The sequence below is a fragment of the Spinacia oleracea genome, chromosome 2 (genome assembly GCF_020520425.1).
Source record: "Spinacia oleracea cultivar Varoflay chromosome 2, BTI_SOV_V1, whole genome shotgun sequence".
Lineage (NCBI taxonomy): Eukaryota > Viridiplantae > Streptophyta > Magnoliopsida > Caryophyllales > Amaranthaceae > Spinacia > Spinacia oleracea.
In genome coordinates, this window is record NC_079488.1 from 77,007,819 (window position 1) to 77,032,902 (window position 25,084).

The window sequence follows — 25,084 nt, forward strand, 5'->3', positions numbered from 1 at the left end:
CTTTTCACTTTAGTAGGATTAGGGCTGAGGGTTTGATGTCTCCGCAAAAATGTATATATTAATCGTAACTTGACACAAATTAACAAAATACGAAAACCATTAACTTTAATTTTACACATACAAGTCACTTAATCACATATGGTAAAATTATAACTTAGCAAATTAACTAGTACAAAAATGGAATTACAGCTTTTCTATTCTTTGGATATTCCTCTTTAAACTTCTCCAAGTACCACTTATGATTGCCCATTGCTCTAGGCACCAAATTAGCAGAAGTATACAAGAAGAACCCAAACCCGGCCCAAGACCATGTCATAATAGCCCAGCCCAACCACTCAATAATTTCACCCAAATAATTTGGGCAGCTCACTAACTCAAAAAGCCCACTCCTAGGAATCTTATATCCACCACCTTGAGCCTTTAAGCCCACTAAAACCAAATCCGATTTCACATTCACCACCATGCCAGTAATAAAAACCGCCAACCCACCGGCAAACCGCCCTAAAAACCACTCATCCGAATCGTAATTCGCGTAGTGCGACACCCACCTTATCTGAACGTAGGAATTCAGTAAGTTGAAGGAGAATGCCATGAGAGAAATAGAGACCGGGAAAACACTAGCGGTTTTCCGGGGAAGGCGCAAGGGGTAGATGAAGGAGCGATGGATGTAGTGGAGGAGGAAGATAGAGAGGAGAGTGAGAGATTGGAGCGAGGAGGCATGGCGGCCGAAAGGGTAGATGAGGAGAGAGAAAAAGACAGCCGGGCATTCCATAAGGATCCAAGAGAGCCATGAAGGGATGGTGGGGCCCCACCCTGAGCGGAGGTGGCGGCCGTAAGGGGCTTGGATGAAGTGGCAGGCGAGGAAAGTTGGGAGTGAAATGAGGTTGAGGGAGAGGCGGCAGCAGTGATATAGGGCATCGTCTGCGGAGGAGGGCGGCATTATTGAGGTGTTATGATTTGGCGGGGAAGATGGGAACGTGAATGGCTTAATGACAATAATGAGTGAGTGGAAATGTAGTGGAGAAAATGTGAGTTGAAGTGCTTTTGCTTTCAAAAAGATAATGAAAAGTATTATTTTGTTTTTTTTATTCACACCAAGAATAAATCAAAGACAGAAAAATGTCAAGAAATAAAAAACCACAAATCAAACTAGTAAAGGAGAGCCTACCATCTCTTATTCGCTTGAGCCACTTTCAAATATTTCGCAGTTGATTGAGTTCATTACTGTGGCCTTTAAGTCACAAGATAAGTTTTCAGGAACTCCATCGCTTTATGTTGGTTTTTATTTTTTACTATACTAGTTAATAGAAGATACTAAGGGTATACTCGTAATTGTACTACCGTATGATATTATTATATATATGAGTCTCAGACACCCGTATTAGGATAAGTCGTATATATCATTATATTCACATGGTATCAGAGTGTAGGTTTTCCTTTAGATCCAAAACTCCGAACTTCATGGTTTTTTAAGTTTCATTGATGGTTCTATTACTATGCCTAATATGTTTGTGTTTGATAATCAAAATCGACAATCTATTAACCTTGATTATTGTCATTGGTTAATAATAGATCAAACTTACGTTGTTGGTTATTTGCAACATTGTCTCAAGATATGCTTGTTGAAGTGCATGAAGTTAAGTTTTCGAATTTGCTTTGGGAGAGACTTCAGTCTTGTTTTGTGCATGCTAGTATGGCCTGTTCTATGGAGTTGAAAATTTTGTTGCAGAATGTTGCTAAGCAAGAATCTCAGTCTATGGAGTCATATTTGCGTGAATTAAAATTTGACCGATTCTCTGGCTGCAATTAATTCTCCAATTTCTACACATGACTTAATTTTATACACTGTGATGGGTCTTGGTCGAGATTATGATGCATTGACAAGTCAGTTTATACATTTTAGTGGTAGCTTGACTTTTAATGAAGTTCGCCGGGCATTTCTAAATCAAGAACAGATTATTAAAGGTCATCAGGCATTAGAATAGGGTGTTTCCACGCATCAGGCATTCTTGGCAAGTACTCATTCTGCTTCGAATAGGTCTGATAACAACTCTTCTTCCTATACTGCAAGGAAAAATTCTGAGGGCTCCTGGAACAATATTGGGGGTCGTGGGGGTGGTAAAGGTCGTGGTGGCAATGCAAAAGGACGTGGTGGGGTGTGCAAACCAAAACCAAACACAAGTTCAAACACAAATTCAGGAGGTACAACTTTATATAGTTCTGTTTTGTCATCGAATGGTGTTGTTGTTGCTTTTGCTTCATGCGATACTAACAATTCGTTTGCAGGGAATTCTAATGTTGAGGGTGTGTTTGGTCCTAGTCCCACAAATATAGTCTGTTAAATTTGTTTCCATCCAGGTCAATTCGCAGTTTCTTGCCCTTCTCGTTATTCTCAGACTTCGAATGCCGCTCTTGTTAGTCTTCCCACATGAGAGCATAATGAAACCACTTGGTTTCCTGATTCCGGAGCATCTTCTCACATGACTAACGACCAAAGTATGTTATCTGGAAAATCTATTTATACTGGTCATGTTTATGTTGAAGTAGCGAATGGTACTAAAATCCCAATTAAACATGTTGGCAAGGTCACATTAAACTCAAACAGTCGTCCTTTGGTTTTAAACAACGTTTATCATTGTTCCAATATTGAATTCTATCTAATGTCGGTGCAATAATTAGCTAAGGATAACAATTGAACTATGAGTTTTAATGGTTCTCATATTTTTGTAAAGGACAACCAGTCGTGGGAGATGTTTCCCAAAGCTTCTAGTCAAGGCATTGTCTATGCCATCACCCTCACCAACACACCTAGGAGGTCAGTTGCACTTGCGTCAATCACAGCTCCCGGTCCTACATGGCATCGTCGTCTTGGTCATTGCGGTGATAGAGTATTAGATACTCTTAAGAGTAATAAGGCAATTGTTTGTGCCAGTATTCCTGCATTTGATTGTCTTTCGTGTTGCTTATGAAAGTCTCATAGGCTACCTTTCCAAAATGTAATACACTCATTTGATAAACCTTTGCAATTAGTTCATTCTAAGTTGCGGCAATCGAATGTTTTGTCAAACCTTGGGTTTAAATATTATGTTTGCTTTGTTGATGTTTCTCTCGCTACATCTGGATTTACTCCTTAAAACTAAATTCAGATGTGCATATTCGCTTTATGGATTTTCAAAACTTAGTTGAGAATTTATTTAATTGCAAAATAAAATATTACCAAAGTGATGGGGCTTAGGAATTTAATAATGCTCCTTTGATTGATCATTTTCAAAAATGTGGAATTTCTTTTCGCAAATCATTTCCAGACACCCAACAACAAAATGGTGTTGCTGAACGAAAGCATCAACATGTAATTGAACTAGCTCGCATAATGCTCATTGAATCATCGCTTCCTGGCCAATTATGGGTCGATGCAGCGTATACGACAACTTATATTATTAATCGATTGCCTACCCCAGTTTTGTAAGGTGCCTCTCCATTTGGAAAATTATTTTATAAACAACTAGATTATTCGTTTTTACGTGTATTTGGTTGTGAATGTTTTCCGAACTTTATTGCAAAACTGTCAAATAAGTTGACTCCAAGGTCAGTTCAATGTGTCTTCATTGGGTATGCTCCGGGCTACAAGGGTTATCGTTTTTATGAACTAAAGATGGGTCGTGTTTAGAAATCATCTGTATGGTTACAACAAACCGTTGGACTCCATCATTGAAGTTAGCATGCTGTTAAGATAAGTATGGAAAATATTATGGGAATATATTGTGAGAATATCTTGTGAGAGTTTTAGGGTAATTAGGATTGTTTCCTAAACTAGGAAACCCTATGTAATATATATAATTCACAATATCAATAACAAAGGCAAGCAATTCAAAGCCTAAAATATATTTCTCATGGTATAGGAGCACTAAAAGCTCAAAAACCTAATCAATCATCACTAGTACAAAAATGCTCATTTGCCTCGGTATAATTGCCTCGCTCTTTATAATGTGTGACGAAAAAGTACTAATTTGGATTTAAAAATATCATCTGCGTCGGTGATTTACTAACATATGACGCAAATTACCTCATACGAGTCATTTTAGTCCTCTGCGTCGGTCATTAATTGACCAGCGACGCAATTTACTTCTAATTTACGTCGCAGAAGTATAATTATGCGACGCACGGTCCTTTTATTTTTTTTCTCCCTTTTCTCGCTGGGTTCCTAATCCCTTCACGACACTTTATGCCTCCCTTCTCTTTCTCTCTCATCCTCTTCTTTTCGGATCTCCATTGGTTGGAGCTCCTAACACCTCTCCATCTCCCCTTCTAAAAACTCAGTATCAAGCTTATCTTTCAAAATCTCCTCTCACCATACGAGGTAAGCAAAACCCCCTTTTTTCTCCAACATCGTCAATCAACAACAATCAAAAACCCTAAAAATAATTTTTTTAATTTTCTTGGTCGTGGAGATCGGCGGTTAACAAGTTATGGACGTTACTGATTTTGTCGGTCGCGGCAGTGGTGAATTGCACAGACATCACCGATTTCTCCTTGCAATTTCATTAAGGTGCGGAAATTTCTTCTTCTTCTCAGACTCTCAATTTAGTTTCCTCCAGCATAGTATGATTCATGCCAATTTGTTTCAATTTACTTAGAGTTTGCGAATTTTCCTTCAATTTGGTTGTTCGCATATGTGTTTATTCATACATGTTCTACTCTAAACTTTCAATTTTACCCTCATATTCTATTTATTTGAAAAAAGACTGGAGTTTTATTTTTTTTATTTTTTTTGGTTTTTTTGAATGGCTTGGCTTATTTCAGAGTGTAAGGAAGATGAAAACATCTGCACTCACAGATGAGGAGAAAGCTCGTATTCAGCAGGTAATTTATTTTCTTGGATTTCACTTTGTGTATTTCATTTACCCACTGAATAATGATTTTCGATTGATTACTGGGTGTTGCATTCTATTGCTTGCACTTTAAAATAAATCAGGGACTAAAAAGCATTCAAACTTGGCTAGTAATAAGCATTCAAACCAGGTACTAACGTATTATTAGTCAACAATAGTTCTCTTGATCAAGACAAAAGAAGAAATGGTAATAAGAGCAAGTGGACCATGTTACTGGAAAACGGACATTGAGTCACATAAATCATGTAACTACTTAACTTTGTTAATTACTATTTCCAAGTTCTAATAATTCGGGAACAAGACCACACCAAAATGATTCTTTTATAATCTTTTAGTTAGTGGGTTTGTAAATGAATTACATACAGTGTAGTACTGTATTTTTTATGGAGATACAATGATAGACTACTCATGCTTTGTTTCCTTTGCTTGTTCCAAGGTGTGGGTCAACAAAAAGCTGGGAACACGAGTTTTTTAATGCAATTATGCAGTACTTCACTCGCACTGTTCTCTTTTTCAAGGCATCAAGTCATGGTGAGGCATAGTGTTTTCCTAATTAATTTCTGTCAGTGATGTTTATATTCTCTCTTTGGTTTTCAGAATGAAATTGCATGCGGTAATTATGTGTGTTGTGAAGGCTTTAAAAGTAGTGTTGACTTGAACACATGTTCGGGTCCTCGAACAACTCATTTACATTGTTGTTACTCCTGTTAGTTTGAATCATTGTGGTTGTTCTATGATTTAGTAATGAATTTCATTTTTCAAATGTAAATGAGTTGGCATTTTTATGAATTGTGTGAAGTCTGTATAATCTGGTATTTAATGTTCTATGTATTGCATTTCTGATTACTAATAGAAGCTTAATCTAGACTTTAAGAGAAGGAATCTTTGAAGTTATGTTTTGAATTATTTCTGTGATTAAACAGGAAATGATAGTTGTTGAGATTTGCAAGAAACTTTTGAAGAATTGCTAATAACCTGTTGAGTTCTTTGGTATTTAGGTTGTTGCTCTCTGCCTACCGCATCTCTCAAAGAGAAATAAAAAGAATAAACCAAGAGAATGAGCCACATTGGTCCTGTAGCTCTGCTCCCATGGTGGACATGTTGCAGCTGCTCTTCCTTCTATTTACAAGAACGGCGAAGGATGTGGTGCTTGCTTTCAGGTACTTAATTTGTTGTTTCGTTTTCATTAATCATGGATGCTACTACGCTCAAGTGCGTACTTGATTGACTGAGGTTGCTGAATGGCTGTGTTTGGCAGGTAAGGTGCAAGAACAGTGATGTATGCAGTCTAAAAGGGACAAGGATAGTAGTGACTGATATCCATACTGATAAGAACAACATCACAGACTTTGTGCTAAGTAGCAGTTGCCGATTTAGAGGTTTGCGCGTTGAACTGAAGGAACTTTTTTTTTTATTAATCCTACTAATATATTCCTGGCTTTCAGAGATGATAAGATCATTACATACATGCTAACATTGATCAAATTTTTGCTGCAATGGCGTCATCAGCGCAATTGGGTGAGAAAGAGAAGGCATGAGTCGTTGCTACAACTCTTGCTGAAACCTACAGTCAAAACTATGACATGAGTAGTTGCTACAACTCTTGCTGAAACGCGAGTCCAATCCAATGAGAGAGGCATGAAAGACCGCACTGCTCTGGTATGTATGTTCAGAACAATACATTTTATCTACATTTTATCGGAAACTGCTGTGTAATAGTTATATACTTGAAGATACACAAAATGTATCGCGTCTAGAAAAATGGAAGTATAAGTTAATTTTGTATTCCTTTTTTTCTGGTAATTAATTATTTCACTGATGCTTTAAATGGTTTGCATTTCATCAGCATGTTGCAGCTGCCAATGGAATGGAAATTGTGTTTCTATCCTGCTGACTGCTGGGGTGGATCCAAACTCCAAAGGTACTATTTACTCTAAAAACAATCTTCTTTCTTTCTTTCATGTCCCTTTTGTGATTTATCCAGTAATATATTAACGAACAGTTGGAGCTAGCTAGTGATTTATAGTTGATATCTAGTCTATAAACGTGCTCTTTCATGTCTCCTTTGAGTCTATTATGCTTGTTTAAGACCAATAAATTCTTACAGACCAAAATGTATTACAGTTTCTTAGTTGGGCCATAAAAATTGAGTTGTTGTGTCATTAATCATTATAACAATTTTGTTGGGACAACAAGTACTCGTCTAGTGGGTTGAAGTTTTACACCCCTTGATAAAGCTGAAACTCATCTAGTGGGTTGAAATTTTGCTCTCACATGTCTTAAATTCTTATTGTCTAAGCTGCTGAAACTGAGAACGCAGATTTCATGCTCTTGTATTAGATGGAACCGCTTTGCTAGTGGCTGATTTCGTGAAGGTTGGTTTTCTACTCACGATCTGCACACCAAAACCTATTTGACTAACATACTAAATGCACTTTTCTCATCACTTTCTACGCCTTGGCCATGATTGTTGGGACGTTGCTCAATACTACATTAGAAGCAAGGGAAACACTAGAAGATTATGGGCAGCAACTATTTTTTATATTTTTTTTTGTTGGGTGTCAAGAGAAACCGTTAGATGGAATACATTGTTGTAGATATTTCAAGCTTTTGTATTGTAAGATTTATGAAGGTAGTCTTTATGTATTTAGTCTTATTGTAAGCTTTTGTATTGTAAGATTTATGAAGGTATTGTCTTTATGTATTTGATGTGGTTCTATTTAATAGGTTTCATTTTACTATATATATATATATATATATATATATATATATATATATATATATAGACCTTTTGCGTCGCGCAATGTGCGACGCAAATGGCCTTAAATGACCGACGCAAATGGACCTTTTTCCACTAGTGCATGGCCGGCGATGAAGTGCCGCCCTCTCCTCCATCAAAAATCGAACCAAATTCACCTTTTTTTTCTTGGCTCGCAAGACAGACCAGGAGACTTCATAACACCTACAAGACTTAACCTTCACAACTATGATGATTGGACATGGACGTCCAAATAGCACTTGAAGCAAGACGAAAGTTCAAATTTCTGAATGGCACCATCACCGAACCTTCACCTCGATGCACTGCCTCATATTGGACAGCCATAAACGCTATGCTTGTTTTGTGGATTACAAACACCATTGAACCTGAGGTAAAGTCTAATATCTCAAAGTTTAGGGAGGCGAAACGGTTGTGGGATCACCTAAAACAGAGATTTGCAACCACAAACGGTCCTAGGATACAACAATTAAAGTCATCTATTGCTAAGTGTGAGCAAACTAAAACATGTCAGTGTCTAGTTATTATGGCAAGCTAAATGCTTTATGGGAAGCTCTTGATATTCATGAACCCTTGATTTCTTGTTCATGTTGTTCCAATTGCACTGCAGGTGGTATTCATGAAGTTCGTCCTGTACAATCTAAATTACACGAGTTTTTAATGGGCGTGTATTCTGATTATTATGCTACTTTGCGCACTAACATCCTGTCCCAAGCAGCAAAGGGAAATAGGTACTCCGGGGCTGGTCATGGTCGTGGGAATGCTCGCGCTAATGCAGCTGCGGCTGGCAGTAGTGTCATGGGTAGCAGCAACTCGAATGATGGTTGTGGCTCCACATTATTTTCCAGCGAGCAATGGAAGGTGCTTGCAGGCTTATTCGGTAATGCAAAGGTTATGGATGGCCGCTTAAACGGTAAGTTTGATGATGATTTATGGATAATCGATACTGGGGAATCCAATCATGTTACTGGGAAAAGGGAGTGGTTGTTTGATACTCATGATTTTGAATGTCCAGTTCGCTTACCTAACGGCGAGATTTCAGTTGCAACGTTGCAAGGAAGTGTGCGGTTGTCGGACAAAATCACACTAACTCATGTTCTTTATGTCCCTCAATTTAGTTGCAATTTACCTTCTGTCTCGCAATTTAATGATTTTACAATGTATTGTCCAATTTGATTCTTATATGTGTGCTATACAGGACCGAACGAAGGAGGTGATTAGAACGAGAGTTAGGAGAGACAGACTTTATTACTTTGGCAAAACTGAGTCTGTGCAACATGTGTCTGTGGCTGAATCGGATTTAGAGTTGTGGCACAAACGGATGGGGCATCCTTCAGAGAAAGTGGTGAAGTTACTTCATCATCTTCGTAGCATTCAGGGTAGTTTAAACAAAGCATGAGAGGTCTGCTTTCGTGCAAAACACCCTAGGGACCAATTTAATTTAAGTGAGAATAAGGCGACTCGAATTTTTGAGAAAATACATTGTGATTTATGGGGTTCTTACATACATGTTTCTTCTTGTGGGGCTCGTTATTTTTTGACAATTGTGGATGATTATTCTCGTGCTGTGTGGATTTATTTATTGATTGATAAAACAGAAGTTTTTCACATGTTCATGTCTTTTATTGCTATGGTTGAAAGACAATTTTCTCAGAAAATAAAGGTTGTTTAGAGTGATAATGGCACAGAATTTAACTGCTTGTTTGATTATTTTAAAGCCACCGGAATTTTATTCCAAACTTCGTGTGTAGGTACCCCACAACAAAATGGGAGGGTAGAAAGGAAACATAAACACATTTTGAATGTTGGTAGAGCATTGAGATTTCAAGATAAATTGCCTATTTATTTTTGGGGGGAATGTATTCTAGCGGCTGCACATTTAATCAATCGAACACCCTCTCCTTTGTTGCATAATAAAACCCCTTTTGACATCCTGTTTAACAAACCACCTTTATTTGAAGCCATCCGTACCTTCGGGTGTTTGGCTTTCGCTCATAATCAAAAAACCATTGGTGACAAGTTTGAGAGTCGCAATAGAAAATGTGTGTTTGTCGGGTATCCGTTTGGTAAAAAGGGGTGGAAATTGTTCGATCTTGATACAAAGGAATTTTTTGAGGAAGTGGAAATTTTGGTGGAAATTTTTGTGGAAAAAGGGGTGGAATGTTTGATACAAAGGAAATCTTTGTGGAAATTTTTTGAGGAAGTGTTTCCGTTTCTTAGTCCTGATGATGTCAATATTGCGATAGATAATCATTTTGATAACAATATTGAGATTCACAAAGATTTCGGAGATATTGGAGATTGTGTTGAAATTGGGGATGATATTGCAAATAATGAGCAAGCTGATTGCGTGGATAATGCACAAGTTGATCCACTTAACTCAACCATTGCTAATGAAACTAATGAGCCCATTGCAAATGAAACCAATGAGCCTATTGATGAGGCCCAAGTCTACGAAGAGCACCCTTCTCCTCTCTTAGCAGGCCCGACCCCTCATCAGGCCCACACGCCATCTTCCTCATCTGATCAGGCCTCACTAGATTCGTCTCTTATCTCAAGCCCACGAGATTCCTCTGCAGCGGGTCAGGCAGAATACCATATGGGCCGTGGGTAGGGATGGCAGCGGGTCCAGGACCCTACTCGGACCCTGTCGGACCCTACCCTAAAATTAGGGTATGGGTCTTTATTTTTTAGACCCTATAGGGTAAGGGTAGGGTATGGGCATATGCTGTTTTTTTAGGGTAGGGTAAGGGTCTTATTTTTTCAGACCCGTACCCTACCCATACCCTAACCGCGGACCCTTAAGACCCATACCCTATATTTAGACCCGCTTAAATTTTATTATTTTTATGTACTTCACTTTTTTTGTAGGATCTTGATGATGAAGTAGATGATGATATGGACGATAACTACTACTAAAGTACTGAATGGATGCCTATTTATTAACATTAATGTTGTGTAGTTAAGAATGTGGGATTTTGTAACTTATGAGTTTCGTACTTTAAAATGTATTGTGTTTAAGGAAAGACAAGGATAATTTTTGAAGACTAACTATTTATTTGTTTTAAAATGCCTTACTAATCGGTGTTCTTGTATTATTTTTGCATATTACATATAATTGCATATAAAAAAGAAAATAAAAGTTATAGTTTAACGCGGACCCGCATAAGACCCTAGACCCTACCCATACCCTGTCGGACCCATAGGGTCCGGATAAGGGTCTTATAATTTTAGACCCTATTGGGTAAGGGTAGGGTATGGGTATATGTCAAAAAGTTAGGGTCCGGGTACGGGTATTACTAGACCCTACCCAGACCCTACCCATTGCCATCCCTAGCCGTGGGTGTCGTGATAAATTCCCATCAGTTCTAATGCGAGATTTTGTGACACATACAGTTTTTGCCCAAAGTCCGTCTCAATCTACTCCGTCTCCAAGTCACTCCTCAGGTACTCCATATCCCTTAGCACACTATATTAATTGTGACAATTTCTCTGTAAATTATCGTAAGTTCCTTGCAGCTATTATATCTTGTAAGGACCCAAAATCCTTTAAGGAGGCAATGCAAAGTGGTGCTTGGAGAAATTCAATGCAGGAAGAAATACAGGCCTTGGAAGATAATGGCACGTGGACTTTGGAGCCTCTCCCTCCAGGTAAACGTGCTTTGGGTAGTCAATGGGTATTTCGCACCAAATATTTCTCAAGTGGTGATATTGAACGACTACAGTCCAGATTAGTCGTTTTGGGCAACCATCAACAAGAAGGTATCGATTACAATGAAACTTTTGTGCCTGTTGCAAAAATGACTACCGTTCGTTCTTTTCTTGCTATTGCAGCCTCTAAAAATTGGGAGCTTCATCAGATGGACGTGCATAATGCGTTCTTGCATGGTGATCTTGAGGAAGAAGTATATATGAAGCTCCCTCCCGGATTGAGAGTTCGGATCCAAAACTAGTCTGTCGTCTGCGCAAATCTTTGTACGGACTGAAACAGGCTCCTAGGTGTTGGTTTGCGAAATTGGTCACGGCATTGAAAGGGTACGGTTTCTTGCAATCGTATTCCGATTACTCTCTTTTCACTTTCACCAAAGGAGTCACTCAACTTAACGTTCTTGTCAATGTTGATGATCTCATTATCTCTGGGAATGATTTCGCTGCGATTAATATGTTCAAAGCTTATCTCATTGATTGTTTTAAGATGAAGGATCTCGGTTATCTCAAATATTTTTTGGGCATTGAAGTTGCTCATAGCTCCTCCGGGTTGTTCTTGTGTCAACGAAAGTATACTCTTGACATTATTTATGAGGCAGGCTTGTTAGGAGCTAAGCCATGTGGGTTTCCTATTGAGCAGAACCACAGACTTGGGCTGGCAGACGGTGAGTTACTCGCGGACTCGGAAGCTTACTGACGCCTTGTTGGTCGTTTGATATATCTCGCGGTCACCCGTCCGTATTTGGCCTATTCCGTTCATATATTGTCTCAGTTTATGCAATCCCCTCGCATTGAACATTGGGAAGTTGCTCTACGAGTTGTCCACTACTTGAAAGGAACGTTGGGCCAAGGGATCCTTCTACGTGCTGATAACGATCTGTCTCTAGTAGGATGGTGTGATTCCGATTGGGCTGTATGCCCTATTACTTGCCATTCTCTCACAGGTTGGCTAGTGTTTCTTGGACAATCATCCATCTCTTGGAAGACAAAGAAGCAACATACAGTATCTCGGTCTTCTGCCGAAGCCGAGTATCGTTCAATGGCTGCTATTACTTGTGAGATTAAGTGGCTCAAAGGTCTATTATTGAGTTTAGGCGTTCATCATCCCAAGGCGATCAAATTATTTTGTGATATAGTCAATCCTCACTACACATGGCTAAGAATCCGGTTTTTCATGAGCGTACTAAACATATAGAAGTTGACTGTCATTTTGTAAGAGATGCAATCACGGATGGCTTGATTGATCCGTCTTATGTGCCCACCTCCACACAATTGGCAGACATTTTCACAAAGGCGCTAGGGAAGACCCAATTTGATTTTCTTATTTCCAAGTTGGGCATTTTTGAATCTCATGCTCCAACGGGAAATGATAAATCCAAGGAAGAATTTCACTTCTTCCAAGGAAATCACCTTTAAAAAAATGTGGATTTCCTTGGAAGAAGTAAAATTTTCCTTGGATTTATCACTTCCCTGCTCCAACTTGAAGGGGGTGTTAAGATATGTATGGAAAATATTATGGGAATATATTTTGAGAATATCTTGTGAGAGTTTTATGGTAATTAGGATTGTTTCCTAAACTAGGAAACCCTAAGTAATATATATACTTCACAATATCAATAACAAAGGCAAGCAATTCAAAGCCTAAAATATACGAAGTATTTCTCACATGCTTAGCTCTACACAATTAATTTGCATTTTGATATAATCTCTCTACTCTGACCTTCAGTAATTTATATATAAAGAAAATTTTAATCATGTAAGATTTTAGTTAGTCTCAAATATATAGTACGTATATGCAACCATCTCATATTCTCATATTTAATCCTTCGGTAGAGGAAAATGAATTGTCAAATTTTAATCAATTCCACTTGCATGGACCCGGTCCACCATAAGATTACCATGGACCAGGGTAATTATGTAATTTTAACAGTGAGTAATTATAGAAACTGTAGGTTCTGTAAAGTAACTATATCTCCAGAATAATAACTATGAAATAATAATGATAAGAATAACTATTCTATCCAAAGAGTAACTATATCATATAGAAAAGTAATTTTAACTGTAAAATAATTATTACTATATATTCATTCTTGCGGACAAAAAGAGTAAATTATAGAAACTATAGGTTCTGTAAAGTAACTATATTTTCAGAATAGTAACTATGAAATAAATAATAATAATAATATAGTAATTTCGATGAGAACAATTATTCTATCCAAAGATTAACTATATTATATAGAAAAATAACTTTAGCTGTAAAACAATTACTATATTATAAAAATAAACAATATGACATAGATGGTTTAGAGGTCATATAGTAATTTTTTCTATTATATATCACATAATTACTGAAATATAAAAGAGTAACTATATCAAAAGTAACAGTAATTATAACTCTTGAACAATAATAAAGAAAACATTAACTACTTGGTTAGTTGTTTTAGCTACGACATTCTAATTCTTTGCATCTATTAAATAAACCATGTTAAACTCAAATGTTTTTTGAACTAAAAAATACTAATCGACACGTCCACGTGGACCACGTCTCTTTTTTCCACCAACACATCATGTGCTTCCTCTACCACGTTCTTGGTTTCCATTGTTGTCAGGATTTTCTTCTTCTCCTCCTGCTTTTGTTTTCCTTGCAGAATTTATTCTTTGCACGATTTCAATTTTGGGTGCATCATCTTTGTATTTCTGAATCAATAATATTTAAACTAAGTTAATAATTTAACATTTAAATATGAAAAAATAACATAGTAACTATGTAAAACGTGTAGTTTCTATTATGCATCATATAGTAACTCTTACAATTAACGATGGTAAAATACTTGCAGAATTGCATATATAGTTATTGTTATTGTTATAGTCATATAGTTACTGTCAAAATAATATAGTCACTTTTATTAATAATAACATGGAGTACAAAGAAAGATCATTAAAAGAACATAATGATAAGATAATAACTATTAAAAATATATAGTTATTATTATACATGATATAGTAACTCTTAATATTAATGATAGTCATATACGAGCAAGGTTGTAGATATAGTTATTGTTATGATCATATAGTTGTTGTGATCATAACATAGTAACTCTTATTACTAATAACATAGAAGACAACAAAGAACATAAAAAGAACATTATAATATACACAAAAAACTATACCAAACATATAGTTACTATAATACAAGATATAATACCTATAAATATTATTGATGTTCATTTAGTCACAGAGTTGCAGACATAGTTGATGTGATAATAATATAGTAACTCTATCCATAATACAGTAACTATATCATTAAAAATATAGAATAACATAAAAACATGCCCATAACATAATAAACTAACATACATTAGTAGAAAAATCGACATGTGCTTCCCTTCAAGTGCGGCTCATATAGTAAATTGGCAGCACTTGTGATCACTAAAACAAAACATTTTCACAAGTGCGGGTCATTTTAGAAAAGTGGCAGCACTTGAGTTTAAGTGCGGGCTTTAAAACTCAAGTGCGGGCTCATTTCACAAGTGCCGCACAAAACTTTTCTAAATATACAATTAAAAAAAAAAAATCTAAAATTAACGAAGCTTCATTTTCGCTCTCCCCAATTTTCTCCCTCTTCACCTTCGTTTTCTCTCTCCTATGCGGTCGCCGTTTCTTCTTCACCGCCGAATCTCTCCGCCATTGCGTAGTTTCTCATTGATGTTGGGGGGTTGATTGTTGCAGTAGCTCCACCCTCCATCTCACTTGTCTTTGCGATCTCCCTCGTCTCCAGTCACTTCGCTCTCCCTCGTCTCCAGTCTGTACCGCCGCCGCCAACGGTGGTCCTGAATCCACCACCAACTAGGCAGAGATGAAGAATAGACCAGAAGATTCGAGTCACCCTAATTTGAAGAAATCGTTCAACTATTCAGGTGAATTAAGTTGCCCATGTAATTCCTCTATCTCTCTTTGTGATTTAACCTACGTTTTAGTTTCAATTCATCTGTAGAATTCAATTCCAATTCATCTGTAGATTTCCCAGTTATCAAATTCACTAATTTCTGCTTAATTATTCAATAAATTATCAATCGAATTTCTATTGTTCTAAAGAACTGAAATTTCTTATTCAGTACCAAATATAAAGAATTGGGTTTTTATTTTTTTTAATTTCTTATAATTATTTGTGCAGAATTATGCTGTGTTTCAATTTAATTATCTTTTCTTTCTTGAAAATTAGCTGATTGTAATTTACTTCACATTAAATTATGAATAATTATTTATGGAGTAGCAATTAAAATGCTCGTTGAACTTAATTGGCAGTGTAATACTCCTAGCAGGTTTCCCCAATTGAAGTGATTCATTCTTAGGAAGAAGAAAGTTCATTTGTTAAGGAAAACAAATTGTGATTGTAATTATGATAGGTAGTCTAAGTTGGAGGGAGGCAATGAAACTCTGTGATGTTGATTGTGACCTTGGCCTGAGAAATAAGATTGCAATCTAATACTAATAGTTAGTTGAAAGATTTTCTGTAATAGGTGATTAACAGTCTGCAAGTATTTACTCTCATTTAGTAATATGGTTAATGGCCTATGTTTAGCTTTGATGTCATTATGTGTTCAAGGGGCGACTTGTATACTCTGGTAAATGCAAGGGACACGAATCAAAATCAATTTGGAATTTCATCTTCCCAGCTGAACTTGTCCATTTTTTCTAGTGCCATATTATGATTGTCAGTTGTCATGATTTTATACTTAAGAGTAATATTTCAATTCAAACCCCATATGCGTCTTTAAATTTTATTTTGGGGACGCTTCTAACTATTTTACACTAGTTTCTGTCCGGACTAGTGATGTTATTTACTGCTCTGCTTACTGCTGTTATTGTTTACTGCTGCTTCATACTGTACGCACTCTAATCTGAACTGTTGTTGCTGCTGTTGTGCATCACTTTATGCAACTGGTGTGGGTGTTTAGGGCTGAAGTGTGTTGGGTTTAATCGGGTGGGGTCTGCATCAGCTGCTACTGAAGGAAATAATGCCCTTGGTCCAAGTATGCATTCAATGTTAAGTCTAATAAATGCGGTTCAGTATTAATTAACAAGTTAATAATTCAGTGAGATCAAGTGAGCTGAATGCCTAGCTAGAGGCCGCTTCAGTTCAAGTGGAATTAATGATATTAATCCACAGCTTACTCTTGACTGAACCCGTAGGGTCACACAAATAGTACGTAAACGGATCAAGTATTTAATGGCATTAAATACTCCATCTATGGATATTCGGAATCGACGGATCTTGGTTTCAGTGGGAGCTAAGATCGTCACAAGCAAGAAATGAATACTCCGGAAATGATGATATTGCCGGAAACGGAAATATGGATCGTATCGGAAATATAAATATTATCCAAGTCGTAGATGTTGCCGGAAACGGAAACATGGTACGTATCGGAAAATATTATCGGAAATGGAAATATTGCCGGAATCGGAAATATTGCCGGAAACGGAAATATTGTCAGAAACGGAAATATTATCGGAATCGGAAAATAATTCCGGAAACGGAAATATTAAATATTTGTTCGAAACGGAAATTAATTCCGGAATCGGAAATATTAAATATTGTTCGTATCGGAAATAAATTCCGGAATCGGGAATTTAATCGAAAGCGTATCGTACGAATTAGCATCGGACGAGGCTCGCTAGACGAAGGCCCAGCACGAAGCCAGACCATCGCCCAGCAAGCCACACGCATCACCAACACACGCCAAAGCCTCGACGAGGCCCAGCGCAAGCCAGGCCCAGCCGAAGCCATGGGCGCGCGCGGACAAAAGCATGGGCCGAGCGTTGTGCGCTCAGCGTGGGCTGCAAGGCCTGCGCGGGTGTACGGTGCTCGTGCGATGCTCGTGTGCGAATCCTAAAGCTATCGGGATTCAATAAAAGATTAAATCCTAAACCTATTAGATAAAGTTTATTTAAATAGAGTCCTAGCAGGATTCTAATTAAATAAATTAGTATCCTAATAGGATTCCAATTCTCTTTCCATACCTCTATAAATAAGGGCCTAGGGTCATTGTTTATACATAAGTTTTCAAGTATTCAAAGCTAGAATTTTTAAGCACAAAATCAGCCATAACTCTTGCCCACTTAGCCGAAAATAAGTAGATACTTAAGGGCGATTCTAGTTGGTCAATCTTAAGGCGGATCCGGACGTGCTGTGGACTATCTACGGAGGGACGACACTTGGAGTCCTAAAGACTTGTTCTTGTTCGGTTCGGGCGCAGCTAGGGAGGGCACGCAACAAAGAGTATGCATCCAAACTATGCTAAATGATTATGTGTAAATAATATGTTTTCCTGGCTTTATGGTTTTTCCGCATGATTTATGAATTGTCATATGTATCATAACCTAACAGCTACAACAACATTTTTGTCTCTTTGAATGAGTCGAGTGACCACGTTTAATGCTAACGCATACAATCAGATGGGTTCTGCATCTGCTCTACATCACCGTCTTTGGCTCTTGGAGTGACAAAGTTGAGAGGTAATTTTAATTAGTTATTGACTTTTTGGCATTTGATAGATTTTTTCTTCTGCATTTAGCAATTATACTTTGAAATGGATGCATAATTAACACTCAGTATGTGAGTAACAATAGAATATTCAGTAGTAGTCGAGAAATATATGCTCCGGGAGTGTGTTAATCTCTTACTGACTTGCTGTTGATGTATATTTTTTTTCGGGATTGTACATGAAAACATTTGTTGACCATTGCTTACTATTTATGTGTCAAATAGGCACCGAGTTGCATTGGTGGCTTAAGGAATTATTACCGTGAATCATGTAAATTGAGGTTGCCGTTGTGCATTGCTTAGTTTGTGGCTCTTAAGTAACCATGTTATTAATCTAATTACTATTATTAATTTGGAATTTAGCACTATAGGGGTAATGGAAATTCCATGTTCCAATGACAAATAAATGTGATTTTATGCCTGAATGGACTTTTGCTCATTCAATTTGATTGTTGGTGTTTGCTTTGCGATTCAGCCAGGTTGCCGATTTTCACCAATTGTCGGCTTTTGCCTTAGTTGCAAGTTATATTTGAGAATGAGTCTTTGAAATATTAAAAAAAGTCTAATGAACATGTAAAAGGTTTAAAATACTTATTTAAGTTCATTAGTTGAAAGTTAGGAACGAAATAAGCCATTTTAGTCTAACTATAACGAATAAACGAGTCTTAAATGTACATAACATGACCAAAGTAGGTGATAATGAGTCTTTCAAACAAAAAAAACTAAGTGTATTAAGCATGTAAAACATTTTAAATACTTATTTAAGTTCACTAGTTTAAAGTTGATACCAAAATAAACCATTTTAGGCAAAATGTCGCCTATAATGATCAAACGAGCCTTAAATGTGTATAACTTGACTAAATTAGGTGAGAATTAGTATTTGAAATTAAAACTAAGTATATTTGACATGTAAAAGGTTTAAAATACTTATTTAAGTTCATTAGTTGAAAATTAGGACCGAAATAAATCATTTTAGTCAAAATGTGATCTATAATGATCAAACGAGCCTTAAAGGTGTATAACTTGACCCAAGTAGGTGAGAATGAATCTTAGAAACATTAAAGTAAGTCTAATAAACATGTAAAGGGTTTAAAATTCTTATTTATATTCATTAGTTCAAAATTGGGAGCGAAATAAGCCATTTTAGTCAAATACGACCTATAATAAACAAACTAGCCTAAAATGTGAATAACTTGCCCAAAGTAGGTGAGATTTAGGCTTAGAAACTTTAAAATAAGCCTAATAAACTTGTAAATGGTTTTTAATACTTATTTAGGTTCATTAGTTCAAAGTTGGGACTAAAATAAGTCATTTTAGTCAAAATATGGCCTATAATGATCAAATAAGCCTTAAATGTGTATAACTTGACCAAAGTAGGAGAATGAGTATTTTAAAATTAAAACTAAGTATATTTTAAAATGGTTTCAAATACTTATTTAAATTCATTAGTTGAAACTTAGGAGCAAAATAAGTCATTTTAGTTAAAATATGAACTATAATGAACAAACGAGCCTTAAATGTGCATAACATGACCAAAGTAGGTGAGAATGAGTATTTGAACATAAAAATAACTATATTTGACATGTAAAAGGTTTAAAATACTTATTTAATTTCATTAGTTGAAAATTATGACCGAAATTAGTTTAAAACGAGTAGGTTTGAGATGGTCATTGAGTAAATGATGAGCCTAATGTGAAGTTTATGATCAATAACATTGGATCTTACAAGTCAAGATGCATACAATATTATGCAAGGTAGATGTTTCCAACCAGTTATCATATTTCGTAAAGCGCAAAGCATGCATGTTCAATAAATTGAAAAAGTTCCAACTTGACACTTCTGTTTTTTTAATGTACTTTGCTTTTGGTTGGTAACATCTTACTCTTTTTTCTCACGGGTTCTATAGGTGTTTGCATGACATCTTCGCTATTTGGTAAATATGAAGATGGGGACATCGTGAATAAGTTACAAGAGATGTATGAGGTATATGGAATTTATCAATATCTATTTAGGTAAAAGGTTTAGAATATCTATTTAGATTCATTCGTTAAGAGTTAAGAGCGAAAACGACAATTTTAGTCAAAATAATGACATATAACAATCAAACGACCCTAACTTGACCAAATTAGGTAATAATGAGAATTATAAACATAAAACTAAGTATATTAAACATGTAAAAGGTTTAGAATATCTATTTAAATTCATTAGTTAAGAGCTAGGAGCAAAAACGACAATTTTAGTCAAAATATGACATATAACGATTAAACGACCCTTACATGTGTATAACTTGACCAAACTAAGTAAGAATGAGACTTAGAAACATAAAACCAAGTATGTGAAACATGTATATGGTTTCAAATACCTTTTTAGGTTCATTAGTTAAGAGTTAGGAAAGAAAACGACAATTTTAGTCAAAATATGACATATAACGATCAAACGACCCTTAAATGTGCATAACTTGACCAAACTAGGTAAGAGTTAGACTTAGAAACTTAAAACCATATATGTTAAACATTTATATGGTTTGGAATACCTTTTTAGGTTCATTAGTTAAGAGTTAGGAGCGAAAACGATAATTTTAGTCAAAATATGACATATAAGGATCAAACGACCCTTAAATGTGCATTACTTGACCAAAATAGGTAAGAATGAGACTTAGAAACATAAAACCAAGCATGTTAAACATGTATATGGTTTAAAATACCTTTTTAGGTCCATTAGTTAAGAATTAGGAGCGAAAACGATAATTTTAGTCAAAATATAACATATAAGGATCAAAAGACCCTTAAATGTGCATAACTTGACCAAAATAGGAAAGAATGAGACTTAGAAACATAAAAACAAGTATGTTAACCATGTATATGGCTTCAAATACCTTTTTAGGTTCATTAGTTAAGAGTTAGGAGCGAAAACGACAATTTTAGTCAAAATATGACATATAACGATCAAACGACCCTTAAATATGCATTACTTGACCAAACTAGGTAAGAATGAGACTTAGAAACATAAAACCAAGCATGTTAAACATGTATATGGTTTAAAATACATTTTTAGGTCCATTAGTTAAGAATTAGGAGCAAAAACGACAATTTTAGTCAAAATATAACATATAAGGATCAAAAGACCCTTAAATGTGCATAACTTGACCAAAATAGGTAAGAATGAGACTTAGAAACATAAAAAAAAGTATGTTAACCATGTATATGGCTTCAAATACCTTTTTAGGTTCATTAGTTAAGAGTTAGGAGCGAAAACGACAATTTTAGTCAAAATATGACATATAACGATCAAACGACCCTTAAATATGCATTACTTGACCAAACTAGGTAAGAATGAGACTTAGAAACATAAAACCAAGTATTTTAAACAATTATATGGTTTGGAATACCTTTTTAGGTTCATTAGTTAAAAGTTAGGAGCAAAAACGACAATGTTAGTAAAATTATTACATATAACGATCAAACGACCCTTAATTGTGCATAACTTGACCAAATTAGGTAATAATGAGACTTATAAACATAAAAACAATATGTTAAACATGTAAAAGGTTTAGAATATCTATATAGGTCCATTAGTTATGAGTTTGGATCGAAAACGACAATTTTATTCTTTATTTCATTGGTATGAGCAAATTAAGTCTTACTTTATTTTACTATACAATATTTATAATATAACTAACTAAAGTATACATTTTTTTTTTTATTGTCGATCTTCGTAAGGTACTCAAAAATTCGAGGGAGGAGCCTTTCACGATTGAAGAGATAAATGAAGTTCGAGAAAAGTTGGCAAACTTCATTTCTAGTGATTGTCTTTGATATTTTCTTGTAGTGAATTTTAGTATTGTTTTTGATATTTCCTTGTAATGAATTTTAGGTTACGGATGCTAGTTTTTTATGACTGTTATGTAATCGAGTTTTCAATTGTACAATTTAATTATCTATATAATTGGGTACTTTTTTATATGATGTATGGAGGTTAACTAGTGGCGTGGTCCAATTATATAAAATATGTGGCAGGAAAATAGGATATATAACAAATACGGCTCGTTTATAGGCTCGTATATATATATCACAAGTGCGGACTCATTCCTAAAATTGGCAGCACAAAAGTTGTCAAGTGCGGGCTCATTTACAAAATTGCCAGCACAAAGTTTATCAAGTGCGGGCTCATTTTAAAAATTGGCAGCACAAAAGTTGTCAAGTGCGGGCACATTTAAAAAATTGGCAGCACAAAGTTTGTCAAGTGCGGGCACGTATTCGAAAATTGGCAGCACAAACTTTGTCAAGTGCGGGCACGTATTCGAAAATTGGCAGCACAAAGTTGTCAAGTGCGGGCACATTTTCTAAATTGGCAGCACAAAAATAGTTTTGTGCGGGCTCATATATTGGCATCACTTGAGAAATGCCAAGTGCGGGCAGGCCATGTGCTGCACATGTAAAAGCCCGCACTAAACCACTTAAAATGAGCCCGCACTTGAGGTTTTTTCCTCTAGTGATAGTACTTATTTCAAAAATAGTAACTATATAAAACGTACAATAACTATTAAAGAAAATAAACATATGGTAACAAGTCATGATAAAATAAACATAATATCTATTTCAAACATATAGTAACTATATAAATAATATAGTAACTATTGAAGAAAATAAACATATGGTAACAAATCATGATAAAATAAACATAGTACCTATTTCAAACATATAGTAACTAATATAATAATATAGTAACTATTGTACCCATATAGTAACCATTATAATCACACAACAACTAGCTTAACATATAGTGACTATTATTATAATATAGTAACTATTGTACAAATATAGTAACTATTATAATCATATAGTCACTATCTAAGAAGCAGACAAAAATATACTCGAAATAACATAGTACATAATGTAATCGTATAGTAACTATTATTTATCAAAAAGTCACTATAAACTGTTCTTAACATAGTAACTATCTTAAACACATAATTATTGTTTTAAATTTATAATAACTTTCTAAAAAATATAGTAACTATTTTAAACAGATAGTTACTGTTTTAAAATTATAGTAACTTTTTAAAAAATATAGTTATTCTAAAAACTACTACTAGCATAAACACAACGAATATTCCAATGACTATTAAAAACATTATTTCGCAACATAAATTAAAGGTAACTATATCATTTATATACTAACTATATGAAACACTAACCCTAATTTCACCCAAACAACAAACACTATTTCTACCTCTTGTGCTTTGCTGCATCAATTCTTAAAGTTCACAGCCTTTGTCTCTTTTTTCTAAATTTAAGACATTATTTCTTCTTATAAAAATGATATTGTAAAGTATTTTTGGAGATTCGTCACTAGATAGTGCAACTTTAGGACCTGGAATAACATGTGATTGATACTTCGTATTATTTTCTTATACAAATATCAAATATATAGTAACTATATAAACCATATAGTAACTATTGAACACATATAGTAACCATTATAATCATATAGTCACTATCTAAGAAGCGGACAAATACATACTCTAAATAACATAGTACATAATGTAATCGTATAGTAACTATTATTTATCAAAAAGTCACTATAAACTGTTCATAACATAATAACTATCTTAAACACATAGTTACTGTTTTAAACTTATAATACCTTTCTAAAAAATATAGTGACTATTTTAAACACATAGTTACTGTTTTAAAGTTATAATAATTTTTAAAAAAAATATAGTTACTCTAAAAACTACTACTAACATAAACACAACGAACATTCTAGTGACTATTAAAAACACTATTTCGCAACATAAATTAAAGGTGACTATATCATTTATATACTAACTATGTGAAACACTAACCCTAATTTCAACAAAACAACAAACATTTCGAATCACTCAACAAAATAATAACTATTGTACACATATAGTAATTGTTGTGCACATATAGTAACCATTAAAATAATATAGTAACTATTGTACACATATAGTAACCATTAAAATTACATAGTACCTCTTTAAACCATATAGTTACTGTATTACTCATATAGTTACTATTTAAAATCGTGAAGTCACTGATCGAATTTGAGAAGTGAAAACGATACTTCGGTAAAACACAAACATTAATTTCTTCAAAACAACAAATATTTTCAATTTTAAGTAAAAATAGACTTAAAATTCTTTAAAAAACAACAAACCGAGATGTGATCTCTAAAAATTCTTGCGAAGATTTGTAGGCGAGCGCAAATTCTTCGATTCGATTTCGGCAACGACGAACCTCCTCCTTGATCTACTACTTCCTCCAATTTTTCCTCATCTAATAGATCCAATCATAAGAATTATAAGATAATTACGAAGAAAATCGAACAAAACCTAGAAATTTGGGCTAAATTTTGAAAAGCATAGAGAGAAAATGAAAGAGAATGAACAGATTGTAGATATGAAATTTTGAAAAATAAAAAAGTTTAAAATGTATATAAAGTGGGTTAGACACAAATCGCATTAAAACTCTTCAAAGCACATAGTTACTCTTTAAAACACATAGTTACTGTAATACGCATATAGTTACTATTTAAAATTACAAAATAACTGTCACGTGACAGTTACATATGTTACCCATACAAATTACTCCGTTGCCCTGATCCACGCTAAGTTAGCATGGACCAGATTTATATTAGTGTAAATAAATTTTAATTAATCAGGTTAGTTGGCAAATTTTTTAGAATGGTTGGAAGATAAAACCGAATTTCCCATATACAAGTATTATCCTATTCTTACAACTCTCTAAATATATACGAAGTAGCACCTAATTACTCTATATATAAAATGTTAGTGACGTCTACCAAATACGAACTTAATCGATCTCCATTAATTTGATAATTAATTAGTAGAAAAAATGGCAACTTTGCATATGTCTTGCAGGCTCGCACTTACGAATCCTTCCCTTTTTAAAGGATTAACAGATCGGGTATTAGTGGTTTTCTAATTGAGAATAACTCCTTATCGAGTATTCAATCGGCAACTCACCTATTAACTCTTAACTAGTTTTTGGGCTCGGGCGATGTCTCGGGTTACTACATTAAAATATTTGCATTTATGGAGTACTTATTAATTTTTATTTTCACAATGATGATATGAAACATACCATGTCTTAATGGTAAAAGCTTTATTGTTTAAACACA

At 34.9% G+C, this 25,084-nt stretch overlaps 2 protein-coding genes and 2 long non-coding RNA genes across 10 annotated transcripts; 2 read left to right on the forward strand and 2 right to left on the reverse strand.

Moving 5' to 3' along the window:
* Window positions 1-79: 79 nt before the first annotated feature.
* LOC110800909 (steroid 5-alpha-reductase DET2) lies at window positions 80-1,025 on the reverse strand. Its single transcript, XM_022006234.2, has one exon. The coding sequence runs from the start codon at window positions 938-940 to the stop codon at window positions 167-169; it is 774 nt and encodes a 257-aa protein (XP_021861926.1). The 5' UTR covers window positions 941-1,025; the 3' UTR covers window positions 80-166.
* A 3,107-nt stretch (window positions 1,026-4,132) lies between these two features.
* LOC110800913 (uncharacterized) lies at window positions 4,133-7,593 on the forward strand. Of its 5 annotated transcripts, none has more exons than XR_002536781.2 (8): window positions 4,133-4,546; window positions 4,801-4,860; window positions 4,973-5,134; window positions 5,326-5,420; window positions 5,888-6,049; window positions 6,148-6,268; window positions 6,399-6,548; window positions 6,736-7,593. It is a non-coding gene; the product is annotated as an uncharacterized lncRNA (long non-coding RNA). The 5 variants fall into 5 exon arrangements; XR_008928027.1 differs by having other exon boundaries at window positions 4,147-4,546; window positions 5,048-5,134; XR_008928028.1 differs by lacking the exon at window positions 4,973-5,134 and having other exon boundaries at window positions 4,156-4,357; window positions 4,449-4,546.
* Window positions 7,594-7,704: 111 nt separating this feature from the next.
* Window positions 7,705-9,266, forward strand: LOC110800914 (uncharacterized). Of its 3 annotated transcripts, XM_056837074.1 has the most exons (3): window positions 7,705-8,174; window positions 8,276-8,578; window positions 8,864-9,266. In XM_056837074.1, the coding sequence occupies exons 1-3, from the start codon at window positions 7,889-7,891 to the stop codon at window positions 8,884-8,886; spliced, it is 612 nt and encodes a 203-aa protein (XP_056693052.1). In that variant the 5' UTR covers window positions 7,705-7,888; the 3' UTR covers window positions 8,887-9,266. The 3 variants fall into 3 exon arrangements, with proteins under 3 accessions (XP_056693052.1, XP_056693051.1, XP_056693053.1); XM_056837073.1 differs by having other exon boundaries at window positions 8,276-9,266; XM_056837075.1 differs by having other exon boundaries at window positions 7,705-8,038; window positions 8,276-9,266.
* A 4,409-nt stretch (window positions 9,267-13,675) lies between these two features.
* Window positions 13,676-24,214, reverse strand: LOC130467939 (uncharacterized). Its single transcript, XR_008928029.1, has 2 exons — window positions 24,101-24,214; window positions 13,676-14,070 (listed from the first exon to the last, which is right to left on the reverse strand). It is a non-coding gene; the product is annotated as an uncharacterized lncRNA (long non-coding RNA).
* Between the last annotated feature and the right edge of the window lie 870 nt (window positions 24,215-25,084).

Coding starts and splice junctions, on each gene's coding strand:
- LOC110800909 (XM_022006234.2), bottom strand. CDS start 940: ATGCCGCCCTCCTCCGCAGACGATGCCCTATATCACTGCTGCCGCCTC.
- LOC110800914 (XM_056837073.1), top strand. CDS start 7,889: ATGGACGTCCAAATAGCACTTGAAGCAAGACGAAAGTTCAAATTTCTG. Junction 8,175..8,275: donor GTGTGAGCAAACTAAAACAT/GTCAGTGTCTAG, acceptor ATTGCACTGCAG/GTGGTATTCATGAAGTTCGT.